The sequence below is a fragment of the Myotis myotis genome, unplaced genomic scaffold (assembly GCF_014108235.1).
Source record: "Myotis myotis isolate mMyoMyo1 unplaced genomic scaffold, mMyoMyo1.p scaffold_m19_p_6, whole genome shotgun sequence".
NCBI classification, from domain to species: Eukaryota; Metazoa; Chordata; class Mammalia; order Chiroptera; family Vespertilionidae; genus Myotis; species Myotis myotis.
In genome coordinates, this window is record NW_023416368.1 from 90,524,877 (window position 1) to 90,550,873 (window position 25,997).

The 25,997-nt window shown below is 54.0% G+C and overlaps 2 protein-coding genes across 7 annotated transcripts in view; one reads left to right on the top strand and one right to left on the bottom strand.

Moving 5' to 3' along the window:
* Window positions 1–2,435: 2,435 nt before the first annotated feature.
* On the top strand, window positions 2,436–22,283 carry RHOBTB2 (Rho related BTB domain containing 2). 2 transcript variants are annotated; one of them, XM_036314704.1, is made up of 10 exons: window positions 2,436–2,987; window positions 7,143–7,344; window positions 7,977–8,080; window positions 8,569–8,754; window positions 9,629–10,644; window positions 10,917–11,035; window positions 13,111–13,261; window positions 17,452–17,540; window positions 18,349–18,454; window positions 19,619–19,836. In XM_036314704.1, exons 2-10 carry the CDS (start codon window positions 7,153–7,155, stop codon window positions 19,834–19,836), a joined length of 2,181 nt encoding a protein of 726 aa, XP_036170597.1. In that variant the 5' UTR covers window positions 2,436–2,987; window positions 7,143–7,152. The 2 variants fall into 2 exon arrangements, with proteins under 2 accessions (XP_036170597.1, XP_036170598.1); XM_036314705.1 differs by lacking the exon at window positions 2,436–2,987 and having other exon boundaries at window positions 7,153–7,344; window positions 19,619–22,283.
* The window catches only part of TNFRSF10B (TNF receptor superfamily member 10b), a 53,900-nt gene continuing 50,119 nt past the window's right edge, over window positions 22,217–25,997 (bottom strand). For 4 of the 5 annotated variants that reach the window (XM_036314710.1, XM_036314713.1, XM_036314712.1 and 1 more), the window contains one exon: window positions 22,217–25,993. In XM_036314710.1, the coding sequence (XP_036170603.1) occupies window positions 25,677–25,993 (317 nt within the window). In that variant the 3' untranslated portion in view covers window positions 22,217–25,676. The remainder of the gene's footprint in view (window positions 25,994–25,997) is intronic. The other variant, XM_036314711.1, reaches the window with a different exon arrangement.

The window sequence follows — 25,997 nt, forward strand, 5'->3', positions numbered from 1 at the left end:
GTTGGGAGACCTGGCATCAGCCACAAATGAGGCAGAGGCTGAGGCTGGAGCTAGCTGGAGATCTGCCCCTCACATCCAGAATCTTCCATTGCCCTGGTGTGAGGAAAATGCTGGGAGCGGGTGCCTGGAGAGCCAGTCACGAGCTGGGAGTGAGAAACGACAGGCGGGGTCTTCGTAGACTGGCCTGAGGGAGGTGCACAGAGGCCCCCAGACAGACCAGGGTGGACCGCGGATGTGATGATTCACAGAGAAAAAGACCGGAGGATCATGGGGGTGGAGGGAGAGAATTGGTTTTTGAGGAGCAGGGGACTTGGAGGGACTATGACGCTGGGAGAGGGCTGGCTGAGTGGGGCTGTGACTGGGAGTGCCTGAGAGGTGATATAGTCCTGAAGGACGTTGTTTTGAAGAAAAACTGAAAGGGGATTGTGGGCAGAAAGCAGGGCTGGGAATCAAGGTGACTCCCCCTCCCCAGCAGAGCACCTGGCTCTGCCCAGACAGGTTACCCCCAGCCCTCTCCCCAGGGCTAGATCAAATGACCCTGGGAACCACCTTGTGGTTCCCAAGGCACTTTGGTTCCCAGGCTGAGCTGGCTTTTTCTATGGGGGGGGGGGGGGCCTTGGCAGGCCCAGTAGCCCCATGACTTTGGGTAAAGGGTGTCTGTTTTCCTGCTCTGTGCTCTACGGGCTGTGCCTGCTGCCTGGACGTGCGAAAGGTGAAGGCAATAGGCTGGCACTCTGGAACTGGTGAGGGGAACAGGGTGTTGGTGGAAAAGGCTCTGCCAATTTCCCCTCCCCTCACACACACACTCACACGTGGTAGCACCAAGAAGTGACTTCTAGCACCCAGAGATGATGGGTTGAGGCTCTTCAACACCGAACAAGTGGGAAGAACACACCTGTAGATGGTTGTTTCTCTCCTAAGCATGCATTCAAGACTCTATTTTCCATCTTATGGAAAGTGAGTCCAAGGCACAGGTGTGAGGTAGCTCACCCTCCCTCATCCTCAATTTCTTCTTCAGCTCTAGGTAGATTCCAAAGGAGGCGGGGAAAGCATGTTTATCATGAACACCTTGATGGGCAACTTCCAATTCTACCCATTGGGGAACATGCTTCAGACAATGCAAAATTCCTTTTTAAGTTTGGCTGGGGTTTTTTTGGGGGGGAGGGGGGCAATGGATTTCTCTTCCTAATCATATTTTGCATAAACTAGTATTAGAGTGGATTTGCATTTTTGGAGCACAAGTTGGAGGTGTGATGGAGGGGGTTAAGTGAAAGGCCTGCCACTCTGGGCTTTAAAAAGTGTCCAGAGGTAAATGACAAGATGGATAAAACCAGACTGAGCTAACTACTGTAATTACTAGCAGTCAGCATCCTTATAGTCAAACTAGCCTTGAACACGGAAGCTTCCTTTGAGGACCACTCATATTACAGATGTCATCTCTTCTAACCTCTGTGTTACAGAGGAGTACATTGATGCAGAGCCCAGAGGTGTCTTCGGCACCACCTCCAGGACTAGTGTCTTCATGGTATTTTTTTCAGAGGTCAAAAGATACTGGTGAACTCCAGGCGGCAATCGTCTGGGGGTAGGATGGAAGTGGAAACGGCTGGAGGAGAGGGAGGGGGAGACAGTTTAGGTGGGAAACAGGTGCAAATGGCACCACCCAGTCCGAGGCACAGGCTGCCGCTGCAGGGGTGGTGATGGAGAGAAGACACTGGGCGCTGGGAAAATTTCCACGTCGGCAGAAACGCTGTCTCCATCGCCTCATGGGCAAGCAGTGGAGGGCTGGGTGTAAAGGACAGGGAAACAATGTCGAGTTCTCCTCTAATTCCCATCTCTTCTAGGACTCACGAGGATGCCTCCTGGAATTCTTTCTCAGCTTTCGGGAGGGAAGGGGCAAATCCCTTGGGAGTCCAGGGAGGTTTTGCGCTTCACCAGGTAGACTTAGAGCAGCGGTTCTCAACCTGTGGGTCGCGACCCCTTTGGCGGTCGAACGACCCTTTCACAGGGGTCGCCTAAGACCATCCTGCATATCAGATATTTACATTACGATTCATAACAGTAGCAACATTACAGTTATGAAACAGCAACGAAAATAATTTTATGGTTGGGTCACAACAAGAGGAACTGTATTTAAAGGGCCAGAAGGTTGAGAACCACTGACTTAGAGGGACGCAAGCTGGCACTGGGCGCAAGCCAAGCCTACCTGCTCCCTGCCACTCCCAGAGGGGAGACAAGGGGAGGGGGAGGGAGGAAGGGGGGGAGGGAGGAGCGGCGCCGTGGGCGGAGCCGCCGGGCTCCCAATCCCCTTCTTCCCCCGCCCCTTCCCCGCCCCCCAATCCCTTTCCACCAACCGCGCGCTGTGGTGGGCGGTGCCGGTCACCAGCCTTCTGGTGCAATTCATCCCCCCCTCCCCGGTTTTTTTCTCCCCAGTCTCTCTCTTTTTTCCCCTTTCCTTTTTTTTGTGAATGAAAGGAGGAGGTCGCGAGCGGTCCCGGGGACTGCAAACGCGCTAGGCGTCCAGGCGGCCGCGCCTTCGGAGCGGGCCGGGCGGAGCAGCGGCGGCCTCGCCCCATCTCCGCTCCCGCGCGCAGCCCGAGGACCGGCGGCGGCGGCGCGGCCCGGCAGCCCGAGGTCGGAGCGGCCGCGCGCAGCCCCGGCCCCGGCGCGCCTCCATGACATTGGGCGCCCGGGGCGCGGGGAGATGCTGATCCGGAAGAGGCGATGGCTGCAGCGGCGCGCGCGGCCGCTCCCGGCCCGCCGTCCTGCCCCGGCTGCTCGGGCGGAGTTTCTGATCTGACGCGCCAGGGCCCGGGCCTGTAGCAGGAGCAGCAGCAGCAGCAGCAGCAGCAGCAGCAGCAGCTCGGCGGCGCCGGCATCGTCCTAACTTGCACGCGCGGAGTGACCCCAGACATTTCCCTAAAATGAGCGTGCTTAGCAGGAAGAGATGTGTTCCTTACACTAGAAATCACCCCGTCACATGTAGTGGTGTAAGTAAATGATTAATTTCTCTTATGGCCGCGTTGCAAACAGCTTCTGGGAACGCGCCGCTGCGCCCGCCGGGCCCTGTCTGCGCCCCTCCTGACTTCCCCTCGGCTCCCACTCCTCCCTGGGCGCTAGTTGCAGCTGCTGGGGTCTCAGGTGGCAGGGGACTTACCTTTTCCGGGTTTCTCTAGGGAAACGAAGATGACTTGATTGCCTTGGTGTGTGGAGGCCCTCTCCCCTCTTTAAATTTATTTTATTTTTATTTTGTGTGTGTGTGTCAGGAAAAAAGGTCCAGAGTGGTGGAAATGTTTCCGTTAAAAACCAATGGAATTTGGGTGCTTTGCTTGTCGTTCCAGATATGTGTGTGTGTGTGTTTTTTCAACCCAACACATTGCAGTCTGTGCATCTGAGTTCTGGCAAACTGCTGGGAGAAACCTTCAGCACTGGTCGTCGGTGTCTGAGAAGGCTTAGGCTGTGTTAGGCTTGCATTTATGTTAATATGCTCATTCAAGATCCCTTTGGGCCTTGCTGACCACTGGATCTTCCAGGAGGCTCATCTCTCTATTTTCCTTCATGTTACAATGTCAGAGACTCTGGTCGGAGCCGCCTTTCATTTGAAGGCCACCCTCTCTGCTCATCTCTTCCCAATCCATCCCTCCCATCCATCCATCCATCCATCCATCCATCCATCCATCCTCTTTTATTTTTACCTTCATTTTTAAGATAGTCCTCCCTTACCCATTTTGTAAGATGCGAGGTGTGGGATATTGGTTGCTAGGAGACAAGCCAGGCTCCCAGGGAGATTCTGTAGTTTCCTTGACAACCAGACTAGGGCAGCCACAGATGAACAAGCCTCCTATCAGCTGTGGAAGGGGAAGGGGCCTTTTCTGTGTGTTTGTGGGGGTGAGGGGGTGGGATTGGGAGCCAGTGAGGGCTGTAGGTAATCTGAGTGCACCTTGCCTTTGGGTCTGCCCTGTGTACACAGAGCTGGAGAGCAGGGGGCAAGAGGCTGTTTCTGGAAAGGGATCACGGGACCGGGTGGGAGGGAGCCTCTAGGTGACTCTGGGATCACGGAGAGAGGAGTGAATTGTGTGTTGTGATGCCAGGCCGGGGTGGCATGGAAGCTGTCGTTCACGGAGGTTATTCAGGAGTCTCGGAAGGCATGGGGATGAGGCATTTGTGCAGAAAAGTCAAGCGTCATTGAAGGAGAGAGTGCCAGAAGGAAGTGGGAAGTTGAGAAGCTCATGGAGTGGGTTATATCACCACACATCATCAATGATACAGTAAAGTAGCAATATTTTAGAGCAAAAGTCACATTATCGCTGGTGGCGCGCTAGCTGCAGTGCAGTAGGATCTTTGTTTAAGGCAGGCCCGATGAAACTAAGAGCTCTGCTGGCTCAGTCGGGCCAGGCTGCATCTTAAAGAGCGATATAATTACACATATAGATATGTAATCTAGCATTATATAATCCCACATTACATAAGAAGGCAAAGACCTCCTTTCAGCCCAGCCTCTACTGGCACAAATTCACCAAGATCCAGGAGACTTTCTCCCAAAGCCCTCATACCCATTTTCCAGAAGGGCAGGCTGACACCCAGAGAAGTGAAGTGATTTGCCCTTTCCTGGATACGACAAAGAAGTTTACCAGTCAGGCCACTGGGACAGGGGTGGAGGGGGGTGAGAATGATGGAAATAGGGAGGAAGCGAAGGAGGAGCAGGGGAAGGATGGGGAGGGGCCGTCCAGTCCGAGCAGCAGCCATCAGGCCTGGTGTCTAAACTCACAGCACAGTGCGTGTCGCTCTCCTACTCGGATGGCTGTCCCCACGTAACCCCGTATGCATAAGGCAGTTTAAACTCAAGTGTTTCTGCCTCGCAATTCCCGTTCTGTACAGAGCACACTACTTTTCCATCACAAATGGTGAGGCTCTTCATGGTCGTGGCGGTCTGAAAAGGGAAACCAGGGCTTGAGGGATTGATAGAACGTTTGGACAGACAGCAGGAAGATGACCTGCGGGGATGGGAGCGGGTAGCCACAGCCTCAGTACCACCTCCTTAGGAAACCAGACCGCCTTGTCTATGCACTTGAGCATGAGCGCTTTATCATAAACTTGCTGATCTTGGACCAGCACTGCTCTGCTGTGCTGGCATCCTCCCTGCCATCAAGAGCTAAGAGCTGACCCTCCTTCTCCGTGCCTCCTCACAATCCCCCCCCCCGCGCCCCCCGCCCCCTCCCGCCTGCGCCAGAATCTAAATGTGAGAAAGAAGTTCTACTGGCTAGTATGTTTTTCTTTTTCTCCTACAGCTGTGTCTGTATTTGTATTTGGGGCTCTATCTGTTTTGTTCTTCAATTGATAAAACAGAAACCGCAACCCAGATGATTCCTCCCAGCGCCAACACACCCTCCCTGCAGCCTGCTTGAGTCCCGGAACTGTCAAACTAAGGTCCCTGGCCCTCAGCTCAGAAGGGAGAGCAGGGAGGAGGCAGCATGGTGGTTACAATAAAGGTTGCCCACGGGGACGGTGAGGGTGGGGTGGAGAAGGGAGAGGAATGATGCTGTTACCCTGACCCTGGGGAGGGACCTGCATGGAGACCCTTGCTGTTCCGGGTCCAGATCCTGTAAAATTCCAGGGAGGAGGCACTTGTCTCATTGAGAAGTCCTTGCTGCGCTTTCTGCTTAGGTTGCTGAGATGCTTCCACTTGCGCAAATCCCAGTTGCCATCGTTACTTGGGTATTTTGACTCCGCATGCCTGCATGCTGGCATCCAGTTACAGCCCGGCAGGAATGGCACTCCTGGGCGACGGCTGGTGGCCTGGCGCTCGGACTGGGTGGCTCAGCAGTGAGGGCACCTCGACAGCCTCCACACTCCTCTGAGCTCAGCCTTCCTGGGCCTCGGAAGGTTTCCTCCAAGCTGCCCCAGCCCCCAGCGACTTCATTCACACAGGGCACGTGAGCAGGGGCAGACCAATGACACTGGCCAAAGAAAGGCCTGATAATAACGCCCCGGCTTCTGAGAGGGCGGTGCCAGCAGGGAGGCTGCCAGCGAAAGCCCCCTCCAGCCCAGGGCCCCTTCTGGTGGCAACTTGTAAACACCGACATGACGTGTTGATTATAGAAGGTCCTCCTGCTTGTTAAGTTGAACCATCTCCTTCTGAGGGTGGACAAACCTCTCCCTCTCTGTCCTACACAGAAGGGAACTGAAGCAAGCATTTGCCCAGAAACTCAGGCCCCTTTCTGACCCTGGGCTCCCTCCCCGCAGCAGCCCCGTCACCCTTGCAGCTAATTTAGGGAGTCTCCTAAGAGTGTCAGGTGTCTGTTGGGGGGTGGTGGTCTCCTAGCCTGAGAATCTCTCTCCTTAAGAATGGGAGGTACAAAAGGGGGTACCTCCTTTCAGAGGCTGGCTGGAGGATGTTGTAGGGCAGGCCTGGATAGCGGATGATAAGGCCCACTGGCCGTGGAGTGTATCGTCATTGACCCATGGTTACCCATTACCTCCATGTCAAAACTGAGCCTGCCGCTGAGTGAGCCAGCCACACAGGCCACGTGACAGACCCACAGGAGGGATGGGAGGCCTGTGGGCTGCTCAGGTGCATCCAGAAGCCTCCCACCCAGACGGATTGGGGCGGAACTCTGGCACCTCCATAAAGGGAGCTGGGGGCTTGGAAATCCACGACCGGAAAAGGAGAGAGAAGAGGGTGGAGGCCAGGAGAGCTGCCTCCCAGCTCTGACAAGTCCATTAAATTTTAAAGTGGCCCTGCCCTTAGGCCTGCTGGGAAGGGGTGGGACCTGGCCCTGACTCCGCTTCTCTCAGCTGTTTGTTGCTCTGCTGGCGGAGGAGAGAGGTGATGAGTGAGCTTCCCGGGCAGGCTCCCCTCCCTCTGGGAGAGGGGACAGCTCCACCTGGGTTCTCTCCAGGCCTCCTCCATCCAGAAGCCCAGGTGGAGGATGGCGGCCACCAGAGGGAGACAGGTGGTTCATCCGGCAGCAAGGCTCCTCTCAGCCTGAGTGGGCTCTGCTGCCCAGAAAGCTGTCTACTCCTTCCTCCTCTCTGCTCGCCTGCTGGAAGAGGGGCGCCCCGGCCAGCCAAGGAGAGCTGCTGGCCCGGCCCCGTGGGGACTGGGTGTGCGAAGCCGTCTCGACCGCTCCTCTCCTCCCGCTCAGGTCCCAGTTAATGGATTCTGACATGGATTATGAAAGGCCAAACGTAGAGACCATCAAGTGCGTGGTGGTGGGGGACAACGCCGTGGGCAAGACCAGGCTAATCTGTGCCCGGGCCTGCAATGCCACCCTCACCCAGTACCAGCTGCTTGCCACCCATGTGCCCACGGTTTGGGCCATCGACCAGTATCGGGTGTGCCAGGAGGTAAGGCTGCAAGGCCGCTGGGCAGGGGTCCACACCAGGCCTCCGGGCTTCTGCCCAAGCCATTGCTTGGCATCTCCAACCCTGGCCGGTGCTGAGCTCACGGAAGCCCTGGGGGGTTAGGGTGGGGCAGCTGAAGAGGAAGGAGCCCTGGGGAGAGGGCTGGGGGAGCCTACCCCAGTGTGGGTGGTCCTCCACCATTTGCGGTTAGCATGGCTGAGCTGATGCTGGGGCACAGTGCCTTGTGCAATCCCAGCCCCAGTAATGGGGAGCCCCAGGGGATGGGGTGGGGTGGGGTTTGCAGCGATGAGAGCTGAGAGAAGGAAACTGCTGGCTGATACCAGAAGGTCAGAGGCTGGTAGACAGGTGACCTGCGGGTGACGCTGGGAACCCCCATGACCCTCTGCCCGCTTAGACCCTCTTTCCTCCTGGGCGGCATGGAGGGTGCCCCTGTTACTGAGTCTGTAGAGAAGGATAGAAAGGCTGTGTGAGGCACATGGGGCGGTGCTAACTCTGCCCTTCACCTCCCAGGCTGCCCAGGACCCCCCCGGGGTGAGCTGGGACCACCCTGAGCTGACATGTGGGCCCCAAGAACTCCTGCCCTTGACTCCCACCGCACTCTCCCTCCCCCACAGGTTCTGGAACGCTCCCGAGATGTGGTAGACGACGTCAGCGTCTCCCTGCGCCTCTGGGACACCTTTGGAGACCACCACAAAGACCGGCGCTTTGCTTATGGGAGGTAGGAAGCCTCTGCTGCCTGAGGGAGCCCAGGGTGGGCTTCCCTATCTCCCCCCAAAGCAGAGCCGCACTGAGAAAGTCAAACTGGGAGGAAGGAGTAGAGCGGACAGGCCTGGCGGGCCTCACGGGGAGCAGCGGGAGGTGTGAGGAGCGGGTTTGGAGTCAGGAGGCCTGGTTTTAGCCCCGGCCCTGCTGCCGACTAGCTCTGTGACTTTGGGCAATTAGGGGAGCTGTTCGGAGATGGTTTTTCTCAGTCTCTAGGTGGTAAAAAGAGAGGCAGGAGGTCAAAACAAAAGCTCCAAAACACTAAATTAGAGCTACATAAGTTAGAGGTACTATTATTAATACATTTTGGGTAAGATCATGTGCACAGGCCACATGACAGGAGGGACTGCGTGTCGGGCTGGGTGGGTATGCTGTTCTCCCTGGTTCCAGGGGCAGATACTCTGCTAGCTTTCTCTGCCACAAACCTCGCACTCCCACCCCCAGGTCCGACGTGGTGGTTCTGTGCTTCTCCATCGCCAACCCCAACTCCCTTCACCATGTCAAGACCATGTGGTACCCCGAGATCAAGCACTTCTGCCCCCGGGCACCTGTCATCTTGGTGGGCTGCCAGCTGGACCTGCGCTACGCCGACCTGGAGGCCGTCAATAGGGCCCGGCGACCCTTGGCTCGGTAGGGACGCGGGTGCCTAGGAGGGGGCACTGAGGAAGACAGAGGGAGGGGGTGTCTCCATGGCTCCCTGCTGAGCCCCGAGGGAACCCACTTAGCCTTACATCTCTCCCTTCATTTAAAGCAAGTCTGTGTAGGAAGCCAAGAGTGCTCCGTCTTTCATTCACTCATCTATTCCTTCATCTCTTACACACTGTGTTTGCAATACTGAGCAGCGCGAGGAGAGAAGGAGAGAAGCAGTTTTGCATGAAAGGAGCCTATCATCTTGCTGGGAGATGAACTTAACACATTGCGGACGGATCACGAGAATTCTCATGTTTTCTGTTCTAAGGCTTGTGGCCAATCAAGAGCATTCTTTAAAAAGATAGTAGCTTGTAAGAACATGTAACAAATAACTTCAAAATGCATTGGGTATTTAATTTGAAAGCGTGCCGTTAACATTTATGTAAAACGTTTTTTGCACTCATTCAATAGAAACTTATCTGGCCACTGGGTAAAGCTAGCAATAAAACTACTGGCCTGCAATGTGTTAATATGAGAACATGTTAAAAACTAGTGTAAAAAATTGCATGCTGCCTGCCAAAGGGGGAAGTAGTGCTAACATTACTTTGGGCGGGAAATCACCGGGGCCTGACAGGTGCGGAAGGCTCCCTGGAAGAAGAGGGGACTGGAGGTAGGCCTTGAGGGCCGGCAGGATTTGGTCGGAGAAAGGAGAAAGGCAGAGATTCATTAGGATTGAGGAGGGCAGGGGTGAGGCCAGGGAGAGGCTCCCCCGCCCCCCCAAGCCTGGTGAAGAACAGGCAGGCCCTAGGGACCTGCCTCCCCCTGTCCGCCACCCTCCCCAACATGACTTTGCTTTGCCCTCTTGAACGTCCAGGCCCATCAAGCCCAATGAGATTCTTCCCCCCGAGAAGGGAAGGGAGGTGGCCAAGGAGCTGGGCATCCCCTACTATGAGACCAGCGTGGTGGCCCAGTTCGGCATCAAGGACGTCTTCGACAACGCCATCCGCGCAGCCCTCATCTCTCGCCGCCACCTGCAGTTCTGGAAGTCCCACCTCCGCAACGTGCAGCGGCCTCTGCTGCAGGCACCCTTCCTGCCCCCCAAGCCCCCTCCCCCCATCATCGTGGTGCCCGACCCCCCCTCCAGCAGTGAGGAGTGCCCCGCCCACCTCCTGGAGGACCCGCTGTGCGCGGACGTCATTCTGGTGCTGCAGGAGCGGGTGCGCATCTTTGCCCACAAGATCTACCTCTCCACGTCCTCCTCCAAGTTCTACGACCTGTTCCTCATGGACCTGAGTGACGGGGAGCTGGGGGGCCCCTCGGGGCCAGGGGGCCCCCGCCCAGAGGACCACCGGGCTCACCCTGACCCACACCACCACCATCACCACCACCACGGCCGGGACTTCCTGCTCCGGGCCGCCAGCTTTGACGTGTGCGAGAGCGTGGAGGACGGTGCAGGCTCGGGCCCCGCTGGGCTCCGGGCCTCCACCAGCGACGGGATCTTACGGGGCAACGGAACAGGGTACCTGCCTGGGAGAGGCCGCGTGCTGTCTTCCTGGAGCCGAGCTTTTTTGAGCATCCAGGAGGAGATGGCAGAGGACCCACTGACCTACAAATCCAGGCTGATGGTGGTGGTGAAAATGGACAGTTCCATCCAGCCAGGGCCTTTCCGGGCGGTCCTCAAGTACCTGTACACGGGGGAGCTGGACGAGAAGGAGCGGGACCTCATGCACATCGCCCACATCGCCGAGCTGCTTGAGGTCTTTGATCTGCGCATGATGGTGGCCAACATTCTCAACAACGAGGCCTTCATGAACCAGGAGATCACCAAGGCCTTCCACGTCCGCCGGACCAACCGGGTGAAGGAGTGCTTGGCAAAGGGCACCTTCTCAGGTAGGGAATGTGCTTAGGAACTTGTAGCCAGAAGGCAGAGGGGTGCCCTCCCAGTGGCCTTCTGAAGAGCCCGGGCTCCGATTAGCGCTCGGCTGCTGAAGCCCTGCGAGGTGCTGGCTCCGCCTGGGGCCTGAGCGTGTGGCCAGGTGGCGCGTCCCAGCTGTGGCTTCAGAAGGAAGCATGTTGTCTGGGTGCGGGGTCGACCCTTGGGGTTGATTGCCCCACATTCTTTCACCGCATCCTCACGTGATGCTTCGTCTCCTCCTGGGCAGATGTGACCTTCATCCTGGATGACGGCACCATCAGCGCCCACAAGCCCCTGTTGATTTCCAGCTGCGACTGGATGGCTGCCATGTTTGGGGGGCCGTTTGTGGAGAGTTCCACCCGGGAGGTAAGGCTTCTTTGCCTCTGAGATGTGTCATTTAATGGTGCTTTCCTCAGCATTTACGAGGAGATGGGCCTGAGGGAAGCTTATGAGGTGGTTCCCATAGCCAAGGATTCACAGTACATCAGGATGGACTTATAGTAGCATCTTGACTCTGTAGTTTAGAAAGCACTTTCAATACATTATCTCAGCTCGTCTCCCCCAGCCTCTCGGACATGGCTTAGCATTCCCACTTTATACACGAGGGAAGCGAGGGCCTGAGAGGTTAATGACTTGTGCAAAGTTGTCTAAGTAGAAAGGAGAGGCTAGAACTGGAACTTGGAACCTCTGTACCTTGCTTTCTCCCTGAAACAACTAGAAAAAAGTTCAGTGTGTCCCCGGCTGAACCCGTCACTGTTTTCAAGTGTAAGTTTTATTAATCGAGGCATGGTGAACATAACAGATCAGGATGAGACTGCCATTGAAAAGATACATTTTACACTCACAGATCTAGTAAGAGGACGCACGCGCATGGGGGCTGAGGGGTGGAGCACATGTGGAGGCACCAGGGTTGGCCAGGAGACAGAGAGCAAGGGGAGCTGTGGGCAGTGGCCTTTATTGTGGTTTCCTGGGAAGAAAGGACAGGGAGAGGCAGGGTAAGCTCTCAGATGGGCTGGCTTGCTTCATGTAGCAGGCCTGGGGCATAGGGGCTGTCCTAGTCATCTGGTGCCTGGCTCTGGGGTGATTAGGGCAGGTGGACAGTGGCTAAGGGTGTGAGCTGATCAAGGAGGTGGTGGGGGTGTGGATTCTGGATTTGCATACAAAAGGGATTCCTTTACTGTTTGTTGGAGCTGGCTAGCCCTGGGAGGGGCAGGCCCTCGGCTCCTGGTGCCACAGCATCACATATGGAATACCTTAATTTAGAAAGAAATTAAAAATAAAAGATAAAATAAAAAGGATGGGAATAATAAAAAAATACAGAAAATAAAAAATGCTTCACATCGTCACCTTTTGATCCCTTTGATCATGGCCACTCCAACTCACCTTAGGACAGAGAGTGTCAGCAGAGCTGGAAGGGGCCTATCAGTGTGTCCTTAGAAACACTCTCTCAAGTCTGATCTTCGCATTCTCCCAGCTCAGCAGAGTGGCCTAGGCCGCTGCCTTGGTATTCTCCATCTTCTCTGAACTTCTATTACATTAATTATTCATTAACTCAGCCTTGCTGTTAACAAAGTACGACTTTGTGCAGCTGCTTAAAGTGCTGAGAGTGCACACGCGGGTTCCCAGCTGGTCTGGGATGTCTTGCGTGCAGGGGCTGGGTCCTTACTTCGGCCAGGCGCCCCTCAGCCAGCGCCGCCCCTTCGTGAGTGCTCGCCAAGTACCTGGAGGGAAAACTGGACTGAACAACGCAGCACAGTCCCTGCGACGGGGAACAGGAATTTCCTAGGATTTCCAGGAAGAAGTCCTTTCGGAAGAGAACTAAGCGGAGGTTGAGATTTGAGTGGGTCTCTGATCCTTGAAGTGGGCGTGGGGTTGGGATTTGCTAAGTGAGAGACTAGGGACTCTGCAGCCCCAGGGCCAGCCAGCCCTGAGCACTTCTCAGTACCATAGAAGCGGCTGCGAAGCTCCAGCCGGGTCCCAGCGCAGCCTACGACTCCGTCTCATGAGAAAGCAGTTGTTGAAGCAGCGCTGCTCTGAGCAGATCTCGGAGGCCCACAGGAGCAGCTTCGAGAAGCCAGCTGATGTTGGCTTACTTGTCCACACCCCACTTGCTCTGCTGCCTGCGGGGCTGGGAGGAGCCAGGGTGTGGGTGCAGGTGACCTGAGGACTGCTGCCCGCATCCTCTAAGCCAGGGTGCCTCGGAAGGGTGCCAGTGAGAACCGGGTCCTTTAAAAAGCCGTTAGAGCCCTGCTCCCTGGGGCAGCCAGCAGATGGACTGAGCACAGGCTGTCTCTCTGGGAGGCAGGCCTTTGGGGGCCCCTCAGCAGGTACAGGGGCTGCACAGGGGTGGCTCCCTGTTTGGGGGAGACCGGCTGTGTGGGGCTGGGCCTTCTGAGTTTCTCAGAGTGAGTGACCTCACTGCCTGCCTCCTCCTGCCCCAGGTTGTGTTTCCGCACACGAGCAGGAGCTGCATGCGGGCGGTGCTGGAGTACCTGTACACCGGCATGTTCACCTCCAGCCCCGACCTGGACGACATGAAGCTCATCATCCTGGCCAACCGCCTCTGCCTGCCGCACCTGGTCGCCCTCACAGGTGACTAACGAGTGCGCAGACCTCCCTGGGGGAGGAGGCAGGGGACCCGCCAGCAGTGCTGGGGATATACCACTAGCACCTCCCTGGGGATACACCGCTAGCACCGAGGGACCCGCTGACCTACAGGAAGCATGTTGACGTGTATGGGGCATTGGGTGAGGACACAGATGTGATGAAGTGTGTGTGAGAAGGATGCTCGATGGAGTCACCAGTAGGTCGTATCCAAAGGTGACTCCCGCTCAACAAAAGGGTCTCCAGTAGATGCCAGTGCCTGGTGCTCCTCTCAGCGTGGCTTGCCTGAGGGGTCAGAGAGAATAGGACGCAGCTCCCCGTTTCCAGCCTTTGGTCCTCCTCCTCCTCCCCCTCCTTTGTCTCGTTTGGTCACATAAATCTGCTTTATTCTGTATTCTTTCCTTTTCCTTCTCCTCCCTTTTCTCCTCCTTTTCTCTTCCACCTTTATTTTCTCTTTCTTCTTCCAGAAACAGACAATGAGCATTGACCTGCCATTTCTCTATTTCACTGAAAAGATTGTGAGAGCGGAGCTCAGCTTTTGTTTTATTTTATTTTATTTTTATTTATTATTTAACCCTCACCCAATAATTTTTTATTTTTTATTTTTTACTAATTTTAAAGAGAGAGAAAGAGAAACATCAGTTGGTTGCCTCCCATATTCTCCCTAACTGGATCAAACGCACACCCCAGGTATGTGCCCTGACCGGGAATCAAACTTGCAACCTTTTGGTGTATGGGAAGACACTCCAACCAAATGAGCCACCCAGCCAGGGCTGGAGCTCAGCTTTTGGAAGGCACCAGCCTTAGAGGGCCCTCAGGTGGAACAGGGACTGAGGCAAGAGGGAAGCCAAGTGGCAGACCATGAGAGTCGGGGCCAGCAATGCAGGCAGACAGACAGCTCCTGGTGGTGTTGGAACTGGAATCTGTGTGGCATTGGTGTTGGCATTGATACCTAGACTGGTGGCGATATCGGGGTTATAGTCTTGGCTGGTCGGCGGGCGGGCAGAGAGCAGGGCCTCTGACATTGGGTCGAGGTTCAGGGAAGGCCCTCGTGTCAGAGCTGCTGGGGCCCTGGGCAGACAATCAAATCTGGGACTCAGATATAAGGGAAGCATCAATCTTATGATGAGAAATGGTCATAAGGTAGGGCTTGGTCATAGGAAGACGGCAGAAATCATTGATCAGAACCGGAAGGGTAAGGGCTGAGCCTGCAAAGGGAGTCCAGGGGCCCCAGCTGGGGACACAGGGTGTAAGGGCAGGGAGCAAGAGGGAGGCTTCTGAAGATCACAGCTGGGACAGCATGGCATCCGCACTGTCCATGAAAAGTGGTGCAGGCTTCCCAGAGCACATAAGCTGTCCACATCCTTGGGCCAAGTAATTCAACTTTATTTTATTTATTTATTGCAGAGAAGAAGGGAGAGGGAGAGAGAGATAAAAACATCAATGACAAGGGAGAATCATTGATCGGCTGCCTCCTGCACACCCCCTACTGGGGATCGAGCCTGCAACCCAGGCGTGTGCCCTGACCAGGAATAGACCCATGACCTCCTGGTTCATAGGTCAACGCTCAACCACCAAGCCACACAAGCTGGGCAAGTAATTCAACTTTAGAAAGACAATCTCCAAAGAAATGACTCAAAGGAAAAAAGTATATAAAGATGCTTCTGTAAGTTTGTTTCATCATGGCGGGCAATCAGAGACAAGTCAAATAGGCACTACTGGTTGAGCACACATGGGTAATTTTCACGAGGTAGCCATTACAAATGTTAAATGGCAGTGATGCGCGAAAAGGCTCATAGAAAATAATCTTGAATGACTTTCCCCATGAAAGGGTCTATGCACGCTAGAAATCATGTACAAAAATGTATTGTGTATACCTTATCAAGGATCAGCAGAAAATGCCGGGTATGGTAGAGCTGGTGATGCTTTATGTTTTGTGAGGTATGCTTTCTCTGAAGTTATAAATTCAAGCTTAAAACATTTTTATTAAATATAACACAATACACATATGTTCAGCTTAATGAATTATTATAAAGCAAAATGACCCATATCAGGAGCTAGAACCTTCCAGCCACACAGTCGTCTTCCACCCGTCCCTCCCAATCACAGTCCTTCCCTCCTCCCCAGGAGTTACCTCTTTGCCTATTACTCTTTTGGGAGGTGCTTTTTATGGCCTCACTTCCTTGGTCTTCTTCATAGTTTTATCATCCAAATGATAAACCTGTTTTTACATCCTTAATCACGTTAGCATGGTTTTATTTTTGATATACTTTTAAAGTTTTTTTTCATCTATAGCAGTGGTTCTCAACCTTCCTAAAGCCGCGACCCTTCAATACAGTTCCTCATGTTGTGGTGACCCCCAATTTCATTGTTACAAATTGAACATAATTAAAGCATAGTGATTAATCACAAAAACAATATGTAATTATATATGTGTTTTCCGATGGTCTTAGGCGACCCCTGTGAAAGGGTCGTTCGACCCCCAAAGGGGTCGCGACCCACAGGTTGAGAACTGCTGATCTATAGGTACCTTGTTCATTAAAAAAAAAACAACAAAAAACAAAAAACAATTTTCCCGCCTTGGCCGGTGTGGCTCAGTTGGTTGGAGCGTCGTTCCGTGCCACAGGTTCGATTTCCAGTGAAAGCACATACTCAGGTTGCAGGTTCCTTCCCCGGGCAGGTTGCATGGGAGGCAACCTATTGATGTTTCTCACATCGATGTTTCTCTCTTTTCCCCCTCTCCCTTCCTTTCTCTCTAAAATCAACAAAAACATATCCTCAGGTGAGGATATAAAAAAGAGAGAAAGCAGAAAATTTCCCCTTGCAAAGCACCCAATGATCTAGAAAATTTAGATATTTTTAGTTGATTGTATTTCTATGTAGCACCATACTTCCCATAGACTAGTAATTAGACATAGAGGCTAGATCACATTCACATTCCGTTTTCTTTGGGCAAGACAACTTCATAGGTTGTTTCTGTGCTTTTTCTCTTGTCGTGATGTTATCAGCCATTGAGCATCATTGCCTGGATCCATTAATTTATTAGCTGTGAAATGGTAGTGCTCCAATTCAGTCATTCTTCCTTTGTTTATCTGTTGGAATATTTCCAGAAAGAGAAAAACTCCTCACCTACTGTTTGGTTAACCAGTGGCATAATTCAAATAGGAGAGGCAGGTGACTGCTTGATTCTTTCCTTTTATCCAGATTTCAAGATAAATTTGTTTCCTATCCTTTCAGCCTTTGAGGGTGACCAATTAGGTTTTGTTTGTTTTTTTAAGTATTATTGTGAACCCTTAGATCAGTGCCTCTCAACCTTGGCTGCACATTAGAATCACCTGGGAATCTTTTTAAAATCTTGATTTCTGGACCTCATCCTCCGGAAATTCTGTTCCTTTGTTATGGGGTGGGGCCACAATATTAGTAACAAAGTGGTTCTATGGAATGAGGTGTTTCAGGATCCTTGTGTTCATTTCCTGACGCAGACCTGGAATTAGCCCTTTCTCTATGAGATCCTGGTGCCCGAGAGCCGGAAATGGCATTCAGGGCTGCAGCCTGAGCACCAGGAATGCTCCTTCTGCTGCGAGGGCTGTTGTCGCTAGGTCGTTTCCATGTCGCTAGGACTGAGCTGGGAAATACATTTTTAAAGATAAAATACCTCAGGAGTTTATACTGATACTGTTAAAATTCAGGACTAAAAGTGTTTACTTCTTCAGTATAAACACTAACTTAAAAAGCAACATTAGTACACGATTCGTTCTAAAATTTAAGTTAATACCAGCAGCTAGGTTTAATCTGGAGTTCTAACTCATAGTTCTCAGCAAACCTGACTTCATACCCTCCCCCTGGCAGTTGCAGTGGTTGATTCCATCAGGGGCTTTCATCCTACGTGTATCAGACTATTTGGAGCAGTATATGTGGCTTGAAAAAATCCTCTTAGACAATACTAACATTCTCCTTCCGTTCCCACCCCGCTCCATTGGGGTAGTCTTGCTCTAATTGCGGTTACCTTGCTGGTGGGAGCCGACTCTAATCGCCTGTGGCCTTTCCTGGGCCTGCTGGGACTTGCCCTTGGCCTTGTTCTCTGTCTGCCCTGCAGTAGGGCCCCTGCTGGGGGGTATAAGTGAGCACATGGCCACTCATGTGCTCCTTCAGCTGATTCCTGGCTGTGTGTGTCACAGAGCAGTACACCGTGACCGGGCTGATGGAAGCAACTCAGATGATGGTGGACATCGATGGGGACGTCCTTGTGTTTCTGGAACTGGCTCAGGTATGGTGGCCAGGGAAGGGCTCTCTCCAACAGGTTCAACTCTGGGCTCTGTCTGCCCATTGGCAGTGAAAGGGAAGGGGCTGGGAGGTGGTGGGTAGGAAGGGAACCCATTGTCAGACGCAGTTCCCTGACTGGGAGAGTCCTTCTCCTCCTCCTGGCCAGAGGATGCACCCTGACCTGCCAAGAGGAGAGCTGGTGTGGGAGTGTGGGGCTGAGACTTCAGGCAGCCATAGAGTAGGGGGGCAAACCCCAGCCTCCTGTGTAGACATGGCTGCTGTCTGCCTGAGGTCAATTAAGGGACACGCAGGACTAAAATTAAATGCCCACCTCCTTATTCCCATACAAATTAGCAGAATCCCCCACACTGGCCCTTCTAGCACTAAAGATCAGTTCTGGAGTTAAAGCATGCCAGATTCGAGGCTTGCAGACACACCTGGGAAAGTTAGCTCTAAGCCTAGTCATCAACACCTTAGTGTAGACTGCTTTGGCTGTGGCCGGGGAAGAGAAGAACAGCGCCCGGAGTAAGATCTGAGGAGGCAGACACAGTAGGAAGCCACAACGTAAGGCCTGGGATTTCCACAGATGCTGGCACAGGACAGAGGCCAGGTGGTGGTGCTGGTGGTGCTGGTGGTGGTCATGGTGGTGGTGGTGCCAAGAGCGTGTGTGGCTGTGCCTCTCCAGGTGGGCCTTCCCACTCACTGCACAGCCTTCGCCACCTGCACCGAAGGTTCTGCTCTGACAGCAACCGGAGCTGCCCGAGCTGACCCCGCCCTGGGTCTCAGCACGGCGCCCTTCTGTGTTTCCCCAGTTCCACTGTGCGTACCAGTTGGCAGACTGGTGTCTCCACCACATCTGCACCAACTACAACAACGTGTGCCGCAAGTTCCCCCGAGACATGAAGGCCATGTCCCCAGGTGAGCATCCCCGGCAGGACCTGCTGATCCCCCGCTTCATGCTGAAGGGGCCTCCACCCTGGTCCAGATCTCCGACTGGACCCCAGGGCACCCGGAAGCTGCCACAGGTCCTTGGGTTGGGCCTAACTTGACCTTGCAGGAGGGAAGTAGCCTGCAAAGTTGCATCCGGCCAAGCAGTTGCGCCGGCCTGGTGGGCAGCACAGCTGGGGACCGGTGGCAGCTCACTCCACCTATCTGGGCTTCTGTGTCTCACACGTATAAAGAGGGTGTAGGACTAGAGGTATTTTCTCAGACTTCCTGGACAGGACTCCACAGTAAGAACTACATTTTACATGGTGACCCAGGACCCATATAGAAAGACGTAAAATGTTCGTAATTCTGCTCATGATACTACACTGGTTTCCCAAGGTAGGAATGGCCACAAGCCACAGCTCGGGCAACACAGGTCCGGATAGCCTCTGAGGCCCTGGCACTCTGCCTCTGCGTCACGAATGTGCCAGGTCCTGGGGCCCAACAGGAACTGCACGGGCACCTGGGAGAGGTGTCCCTGGCCTCCCCGAGTTCCTGCCACTCGGTGTCCTTGAGGTCCGCACTGGGCAACCTCACTCTGCTGGGCCCTCCTCCCTGCTCCCAGGTTGTCTCTGCACCCTGCCCTTCTCTCACCCCCTTCTCTCCCTTTCACCCTTGGAGCGTTTTCTTTCTAAAGCCCAGCCCCAATCACATCACTCCCCTGATTCCAAACTTCCCGTGGCCCCCTACGCCTCTCAGAATCAGTCCTTACCCCTCAGCCTCGCCTTCCCGGTCTGACCCTCCTGCAGCCCACGCCCCCTTCAGCTCAGAACCTCAGCTCTGCCGGATGCTGCTACCTCAGCAGGTGCCGCACCTGCTCCCTGCCTCATTCTTCGCCCCGTTTTATTCCCAGTACACAGGACGCACCCCTTGGGGCCTTCCCATGGGACCTTCTCTAGGGAGCTCTGCAGCCAGGTGGGGGCTCTGTGAAGGCAGGGGCTTCCCCTTGCGGCCCAGGGCCTGGGATGTGCTCCTGGCTGACAGGTCCCCGAGGCATCCGGGTGGGGTGGGGGTCCCTGGACTCCCTTCACATCCCAGGGCTCCTCTCACCCCTTCTGCCTTCCTTCTAACCGAGCCCCACTGCATTCTCTCCAGAAAACCAGGAGTATTTTGAGAAGCACCGCTGGCCGCCCGTGTGGTACCTGAAGGAGGAGGATCACTACCAGCGGGCCCGGAAGGAGCGGGAGAAGGAGGACTATCTCCACCTGAAGCGGCAGCCCAAGCGGCGGTGGCTGTTCTGGAACAGTCCCTCCTCCCCGTCCTCCCCCGCGGCCTCCTCGGCGTCCCCATCTTCCTCCTCGGCCTTGGTCTGAGATGCTGCCGCCCTCTTCTGACTCTGCTGCTCTTGTGCCCACCTGCCCTTGCCCCTCCGCTCTCTGCATCGCCCCCTCCACCTCCCAGGGACAAGGGGACCCACCTAACCAGGACCCGAAGGGCGGGGCTGTTCTCACCAGCCAACAGCTCATCCAGAGAGGAGCCAGGCCTCATGGGTCAGAACAGGGACCCCCTTCGGAGGCCCCCAGTTCTGAAACAGGGCGGGGGACAGTTCCTGGGAGGTGGGAGCAGGGGACAGCTCCTGAGAGTGCTGACATCCTGTCTCTGGGCTGGACAACCCTAGAGTCAGGGGGGGAACTTCCAGCCATGAGAGCTGTGGTCTGTGGAGGCAGCCCCCTCCCGGGAGCGCAGTGCACAGGGAGGTCCTGCCTCTATGGGCCATAGTTTTCCACCAGTGGGCTTGGGGGTTGCAAATGTTTTGTGGGCATTTCCACGCGGAGCCTACTCAAATCCTCACCGGAGAAGTCAGGGTAGATAAGCCTTCAGGGCCCCGCCCAAGGCTTCCACTTCCTGGGTGCAGCTGCCGGAGGCCACACCTCCTGGGTGCCTCTGGGGCTGCCAGCAGCCAGGCCTGGTCAAGGGAAGTGGAGTTGTTCAGAGCTCCAGGCCTAGAAGCAGGGTCTCCTGGTGCAGTGAGAAACTTCTCCCTCCACTCTCCTTCACACTCCGAGATGGGATCCAAAGGAAACAGAACAGGGAAAGAAGGAAGCGGGCGGAGGGGGTCTGGACGCAGCAATCCTGGGCTCCTCGGGGCTCCTCTAGTTCGCATGGCTTCTTACGGGGTGGGGCAAAATTAGCAAAAAAAGAAAAAGCAACAAACAAAACCACCACCAACAGAAACACTCTAGCCTCTATTCCCTCAAAGAAAGGCCAGAGAAAGACCCTGTATGGCTTACATTTTATAAAACCAAACAGGCCCCCGCACTGATGAGACAGAGGTTTAGACTATAGAAGTGTTTCGAGCCCTGTGAGGAGAGGGCTGCCGCCTGCAGTGAGGGGTGCCCGGCTGCCGGAGGCTCTGGGGCAGCAGCAGTCCCAGGCCTCCAGCCTGCGGGCGCTGAGGGCCCGGGGCGGGGTGGGAGGGAAGCTGGCCTCGGGGGTGGACTGTGGCCTTGGGTGATTACTGTTGCCCATCATGAGAGGCAGGTTACCCTCCTCGCCTTCAGAGGTGACCCCACAGGATGTGTTTGGAGGGCGGGTTGGGGGAGGGGTCAAGGGCCAGGAAAAAGGTCACTGACTGGGGAATAGGAATCTCGGCGATGCAGGCTCCTAGGACAGGCCCTCCCTTAGTGCTGGTCTGGGATAAAAGGGGACGAGGAAGGGAGGGTGGAGCCGGGGCAGCTCCAGGGTCGTCCAGAGAAGAGGAGGATGAGGAGAGCACTTGCAGCCCCACGGGGAGAAGCTGGGCCGCGATGGTCCTATTTCACTCCCACATCCTTTCTAGGCAGAAGACAGAGTCCCTCTGGGGAGGGTGGAGCCGGAGGGACACTGAGCTCCGGGCTCCGAGCTGCGGAGCCGCCTGGCCGGAGGAGGGACTGGCTTTAGGGCCAGGCCCCGGGGTGGGTCCCACCACAGCCAGGCTTCAGGTCTGGGAGGGAACAAACTTGCAACCAAGGAAACCTTTGTAACAACCCCGTGGTGCCAAGACCTAGAGATTTCAGGTTAAGTCTTCTTCAAAAGAAGCAGCAGGAGGTGGCTGAGTGGCTGTGACCCGTGCTGTCGGAGCCCAAGGCCCTGGTGCCTCCCCTCCAAGTCCTGCAGGGTGGCTGCTGGGCATGCCGGTCGCGTGCTGCCCTCTGCTGGCCGGTCTGTGGCCTCGGGAGGCTGAGGAGCAATGGGAGGGGCAGGGCAGGGCGGGCAGTGTATGGGGGAACAGCTCTGCCCCCGGCAGCACCTTTGCTCTGGGGAAGGAAACACGAGGAGCCACGGTCTCCCAGGAGCTGTAGGTGAGAGGAGGAGCCAAGGCCTGAAGTCCACGAGGAGGGGAAGTGGGAGTCTATGAGTTTGCAGGGCAGAGCCCTGGCCAGTGGGGGGAGAAAGTGAGGGTGGCCCAGGAGGCGCAGGTGTAACCCAGAGACACCACTTGTGGGGGAGGGGGCAGGCCGGGCCTGGGGGTCCCTCTCCGAGGGAAGGGCATGGAGGAGAGGGAAGGCGGGGCTATGATTCCAGTCCCCCGGGGCCCTGACACTTGGAAATTCAGTCAGAGCAGGAGCCCGGCCATGTGGGGCGAGTATGAAAGCATCCGGGGAAAGGGAGGAGGGCGTCCCACAGCGAGAACGGACAGCCCAGGACTCATGTCACTCGGAGCTGTTCCAGAGGATGGAGGACGGACGCGGAGAAAACAACAAACCCACACTCTTTTTATATGAGGTTTCATATTTAATTTGGTCATGGATTCATAAATACATGAATATTTTGTACCTAATGGCTTTCCTTGTATTGTTATTGATATTTCCAACAAACTTCAAAGGTGCACTTTTCACTGGAGAGAAGCATGAAAAAATACCCAATCGCTAAGGACATACTGAGTGCGAATTAAGTGCGAGGTGCTATGTGAACTGGACATAAAACAAAAGAGACAACTTCATGGTCTCATGACCTTTTAAATAAATAAACAAGACAACCAGGCAACTAAGAAAGAGACAACCAAGCTGGAACCTGACTGAAAAAAAGTCATTCACACCTGACGATGCGTGGGCAGAGCGTCTCACAGTACAGCAAAGGCAGGAAGTACCTGGCCTGTCTCATAGCACCAAGGATGAAATTACGGGTGCAGTTCATGTTTACAGACTAATAAAGGCCTGAATAAATAACCAAATAGGGGGAGGGAGAAGGGAGAGAGTCTTGTTAATGCTAAGTTATCAAATATTAGCACCGTCCACTTCTCTTCGAGACCAGGGCAGACAGCGGGAGCAGAACCCTGACCCCTGACGTGCAGCCCCAGAGCCAGCTTGGGCCGGACGTCACCAGTATGACTGGAAGTGGCACATGACCTAGCAGGTACCTGGCACATCTCCCACCCTCCTCACACACATCCAAAGATGAGGGAAAGGAGACCCAGGCATGGATGCCCAGGTCGGGAACAGCCGACCCAGGGCCGCACCACTTCTCACTTGTTAAAATCCCTCTATAAATATTCAAACACAACAATCACATGGGAGAGTTGTCCCTGTAGAGCCGGGGTGGGGGACCTTTTACTGCCAAGGGCCATGTGGATATTTATAACATCATTCGTGAGCCATACAAAATTAACAACTTGAAAACCGGCCCGCTATATTTGATCATTTAACTAAGCTCCCTGCTTCTCTTTGGTGAGGTGTGTGATGTATTTGGTGAGGTGTGTAGCTGGTATTGATGATGTTACTACTCGCAACTGCCTTTTCAGGTTTCCGTCGGTCAGTCTGGAGTGCAGTCGACTCTGGGCGATGGTAAGTTTTGAAAAGAACTTTTACAGGATTCCAGGGCAGAGGAATAGGGAAACTGAGACAGGAAAGTTAAAACAAGGCCAAACAGTGTGGGCAATTTGCAGCTTGTAACTAACAAACCATTATCTTCCCCAGCCAAGGACAGGAGAGCAAATGGTTAAAAAACCTTCCCTAACCAGAGAATGCAGAAAGGGAGGGGGGAAGAGGAAAGAAAAAAGGGCAGTTTTACTCCCTGAGCAGAGAAGGCAGCAGTCTCAAGGCTGGGCAAGATCAAGTTGCCAGGTGCTGCTCATGAATTCTGGGAAGGCCCCAACAAAGTGAAAAGGGGCCTTTGGAATGAATCTGCACCGAAATAGTCACCAGAGGAATTCTGAGACCTACAGATGGGGCGGGGGGGGGGGGGGGGGGGGGGGCGCGGTATACGGCTTTTCGGGCCCCCACCCAACCGGCTCTTCAGATTGGCTGAGGCCTGTCTGTGCTTCATTGATTTTATCCTGAGCACTGATTTTATCCAGATGCATTTGGTCTCCCAACTCATCGAGTTTAGTATGTTTTTTGCTTCGGTTTTTTAGAGAGTGGAGAGAGAGAGACATCGATGTGAGAGACACACATTGGTTGCCGCTCCCTCACTGGCCTTGACCAGGGTCAGGGATGGAGCCTGCAACCGAGGTATGTGCCCTTGACTGCAATCAAACTGGGACCCTTCAATCCGAGGGCCGACACTATCCGCCAAGCCAAACCAGCTAGGGCGAGGTTAGCATGTTTTGAGCTATAATGATGCTCCAGATTGGCTTTGTCATTACTGCTAACGCACACGGGTTTGCCTTTTACTTCAACAACAAAAAACAATGGTTTGTCCATTTCTCTTGGAAAGACTGACACTCTGCATTAACTTTTCTTTTCTTTGTAGTCGCCATTTGTAGGGTGTCACACCCTTAAGTTTTAATAACTATCCAGTGGGTGTGTCACCAGCAACGCAATTATTTTGCTTTGATCGTTCCAATCTTGCATCTTGGATTTGAAACATATCCAACATTTGTATCATTGGCTCTAGAGGTCTTTTCTTTGTACCGTAATGTCCTTAATATTTACCTGATATTCAGGTTTTTTGAGAATTGTTGATCGTGGGCGTATGGATAAAGGGTGGATTGGAGTTATCTGTCAGCAAAGAAGTCGACAACATCGTTGTCAATTATTGGAGGCAAGGTCATCCACGTCACGAGGAATCATCTCATCGCACCTCATCTCATCATCATGGGATCGCAGTAGTTTTGCCACAGTGTGTTAACACTTTCACAGCCTGCACACTCCCAGGCAGCCCGTAGCTGCCTGTCCTCGGAGTCACCTCAATACTGGCAGGTAGGCCACGGGCAGCTGACGAGAAACATACATGTCTGTCCTGTCATGTAATGGTTCTGTTGGCCTTACAGGGCCCGAGGGCCAGACATTTCCCGCCCCTGTGGAAAAAGTGGCCGGTCCTCTAATGCTGGACAAACTCAAACTGCACCTGAGGGAGCTGGAACTCACTAGCACCACCCCCAGAGGTGCAGTGATTCCTTTGCAATTTTGTTAACTTCTCTCATTTAGGTAACCTAAATGCGATCTACCTATTAAATACATTTCCAAAAAGTTTTTCATAAACATACAAATATATACAGGGTGGGGCAAAAATAAGTTTGCAGAAAATAATCTATATGTATAAAAACCAAGCTACCGGAATGACCAGTTGTTATGGCACGCACTGTGGCAGCCAACCAGCCCGATCGGGGCCGATTGGCACCTCCCAACCGACCATGGCCCCTTCCCCGCCCCTGAGCCTGGCCCATCTGGGTGGGCAGCTGGATCCTGCCCATGCACGAATTCGTGCACTGGGCTTCTAGTACAATGATAAACAATAATAATACAAGAACGAACTTCCAAGTATAAAAATAAAAAGAGCCCTATCATAGTTAGACATAAATACCTGGACACATAACAACACAGATGGATTATACAAAACATTAAATAACAAGTAAAAAGTAGAAATCTATTAGAATAAAAAAGTGCCAGGCCTGGCTGGTGTGGCTCAGAGGTTAAGCATTGGCCTATGAACCAATTTGAAGAGAAATTTCTCCAAGCTTATTGATTTCAGAGAGGAAGGGAGAGGGAGAGGGATAGAAACATCAATGGTAAGAGAGAATCATCAAGCAGCTGCCTCCCACACAGCCCCTGCTGGGGATCCAGCCTGCAATCTGGGCATGTGCCCTGACAGGGAGTAGATCCATGACCTTCTGATTCACAGGTTGATGCTCAACTACTGAGCCGCACTGGCCAGGCATGTAGTGTCCAGTCTTATTTCCCTTTCAGGAGAAAAGATAAACTAGGAAAGGTCTGGTCTCTAAAAGAGATTCTTTTCACTGGGAAACAGCAGAACCTGCTTCACCCACTTCATAGACATACTTTCCGGACGCCAGCAGGTAGTCCTGCATCTCCTCCTTTGCTTTCGTTTCCCCCAGTGTGTCCAAGCTGTCCAGTAGGGTGTTGACTGAGGCAGCCTTCCCCTTGATGTTGATCCAGGTGGTCAGCATGAGATACAAGGCATCCCGCTGGTTCGACACTTGTGCTTTGGCTATGCAGATATCATTTTCCGGGAGGCCCACCAACCTCATGAACGGCTCCCAGCGAGTAAAGGGCACGATCCTTGAGAACTCGTAGAAGCACTCCCTCAGGGCTAG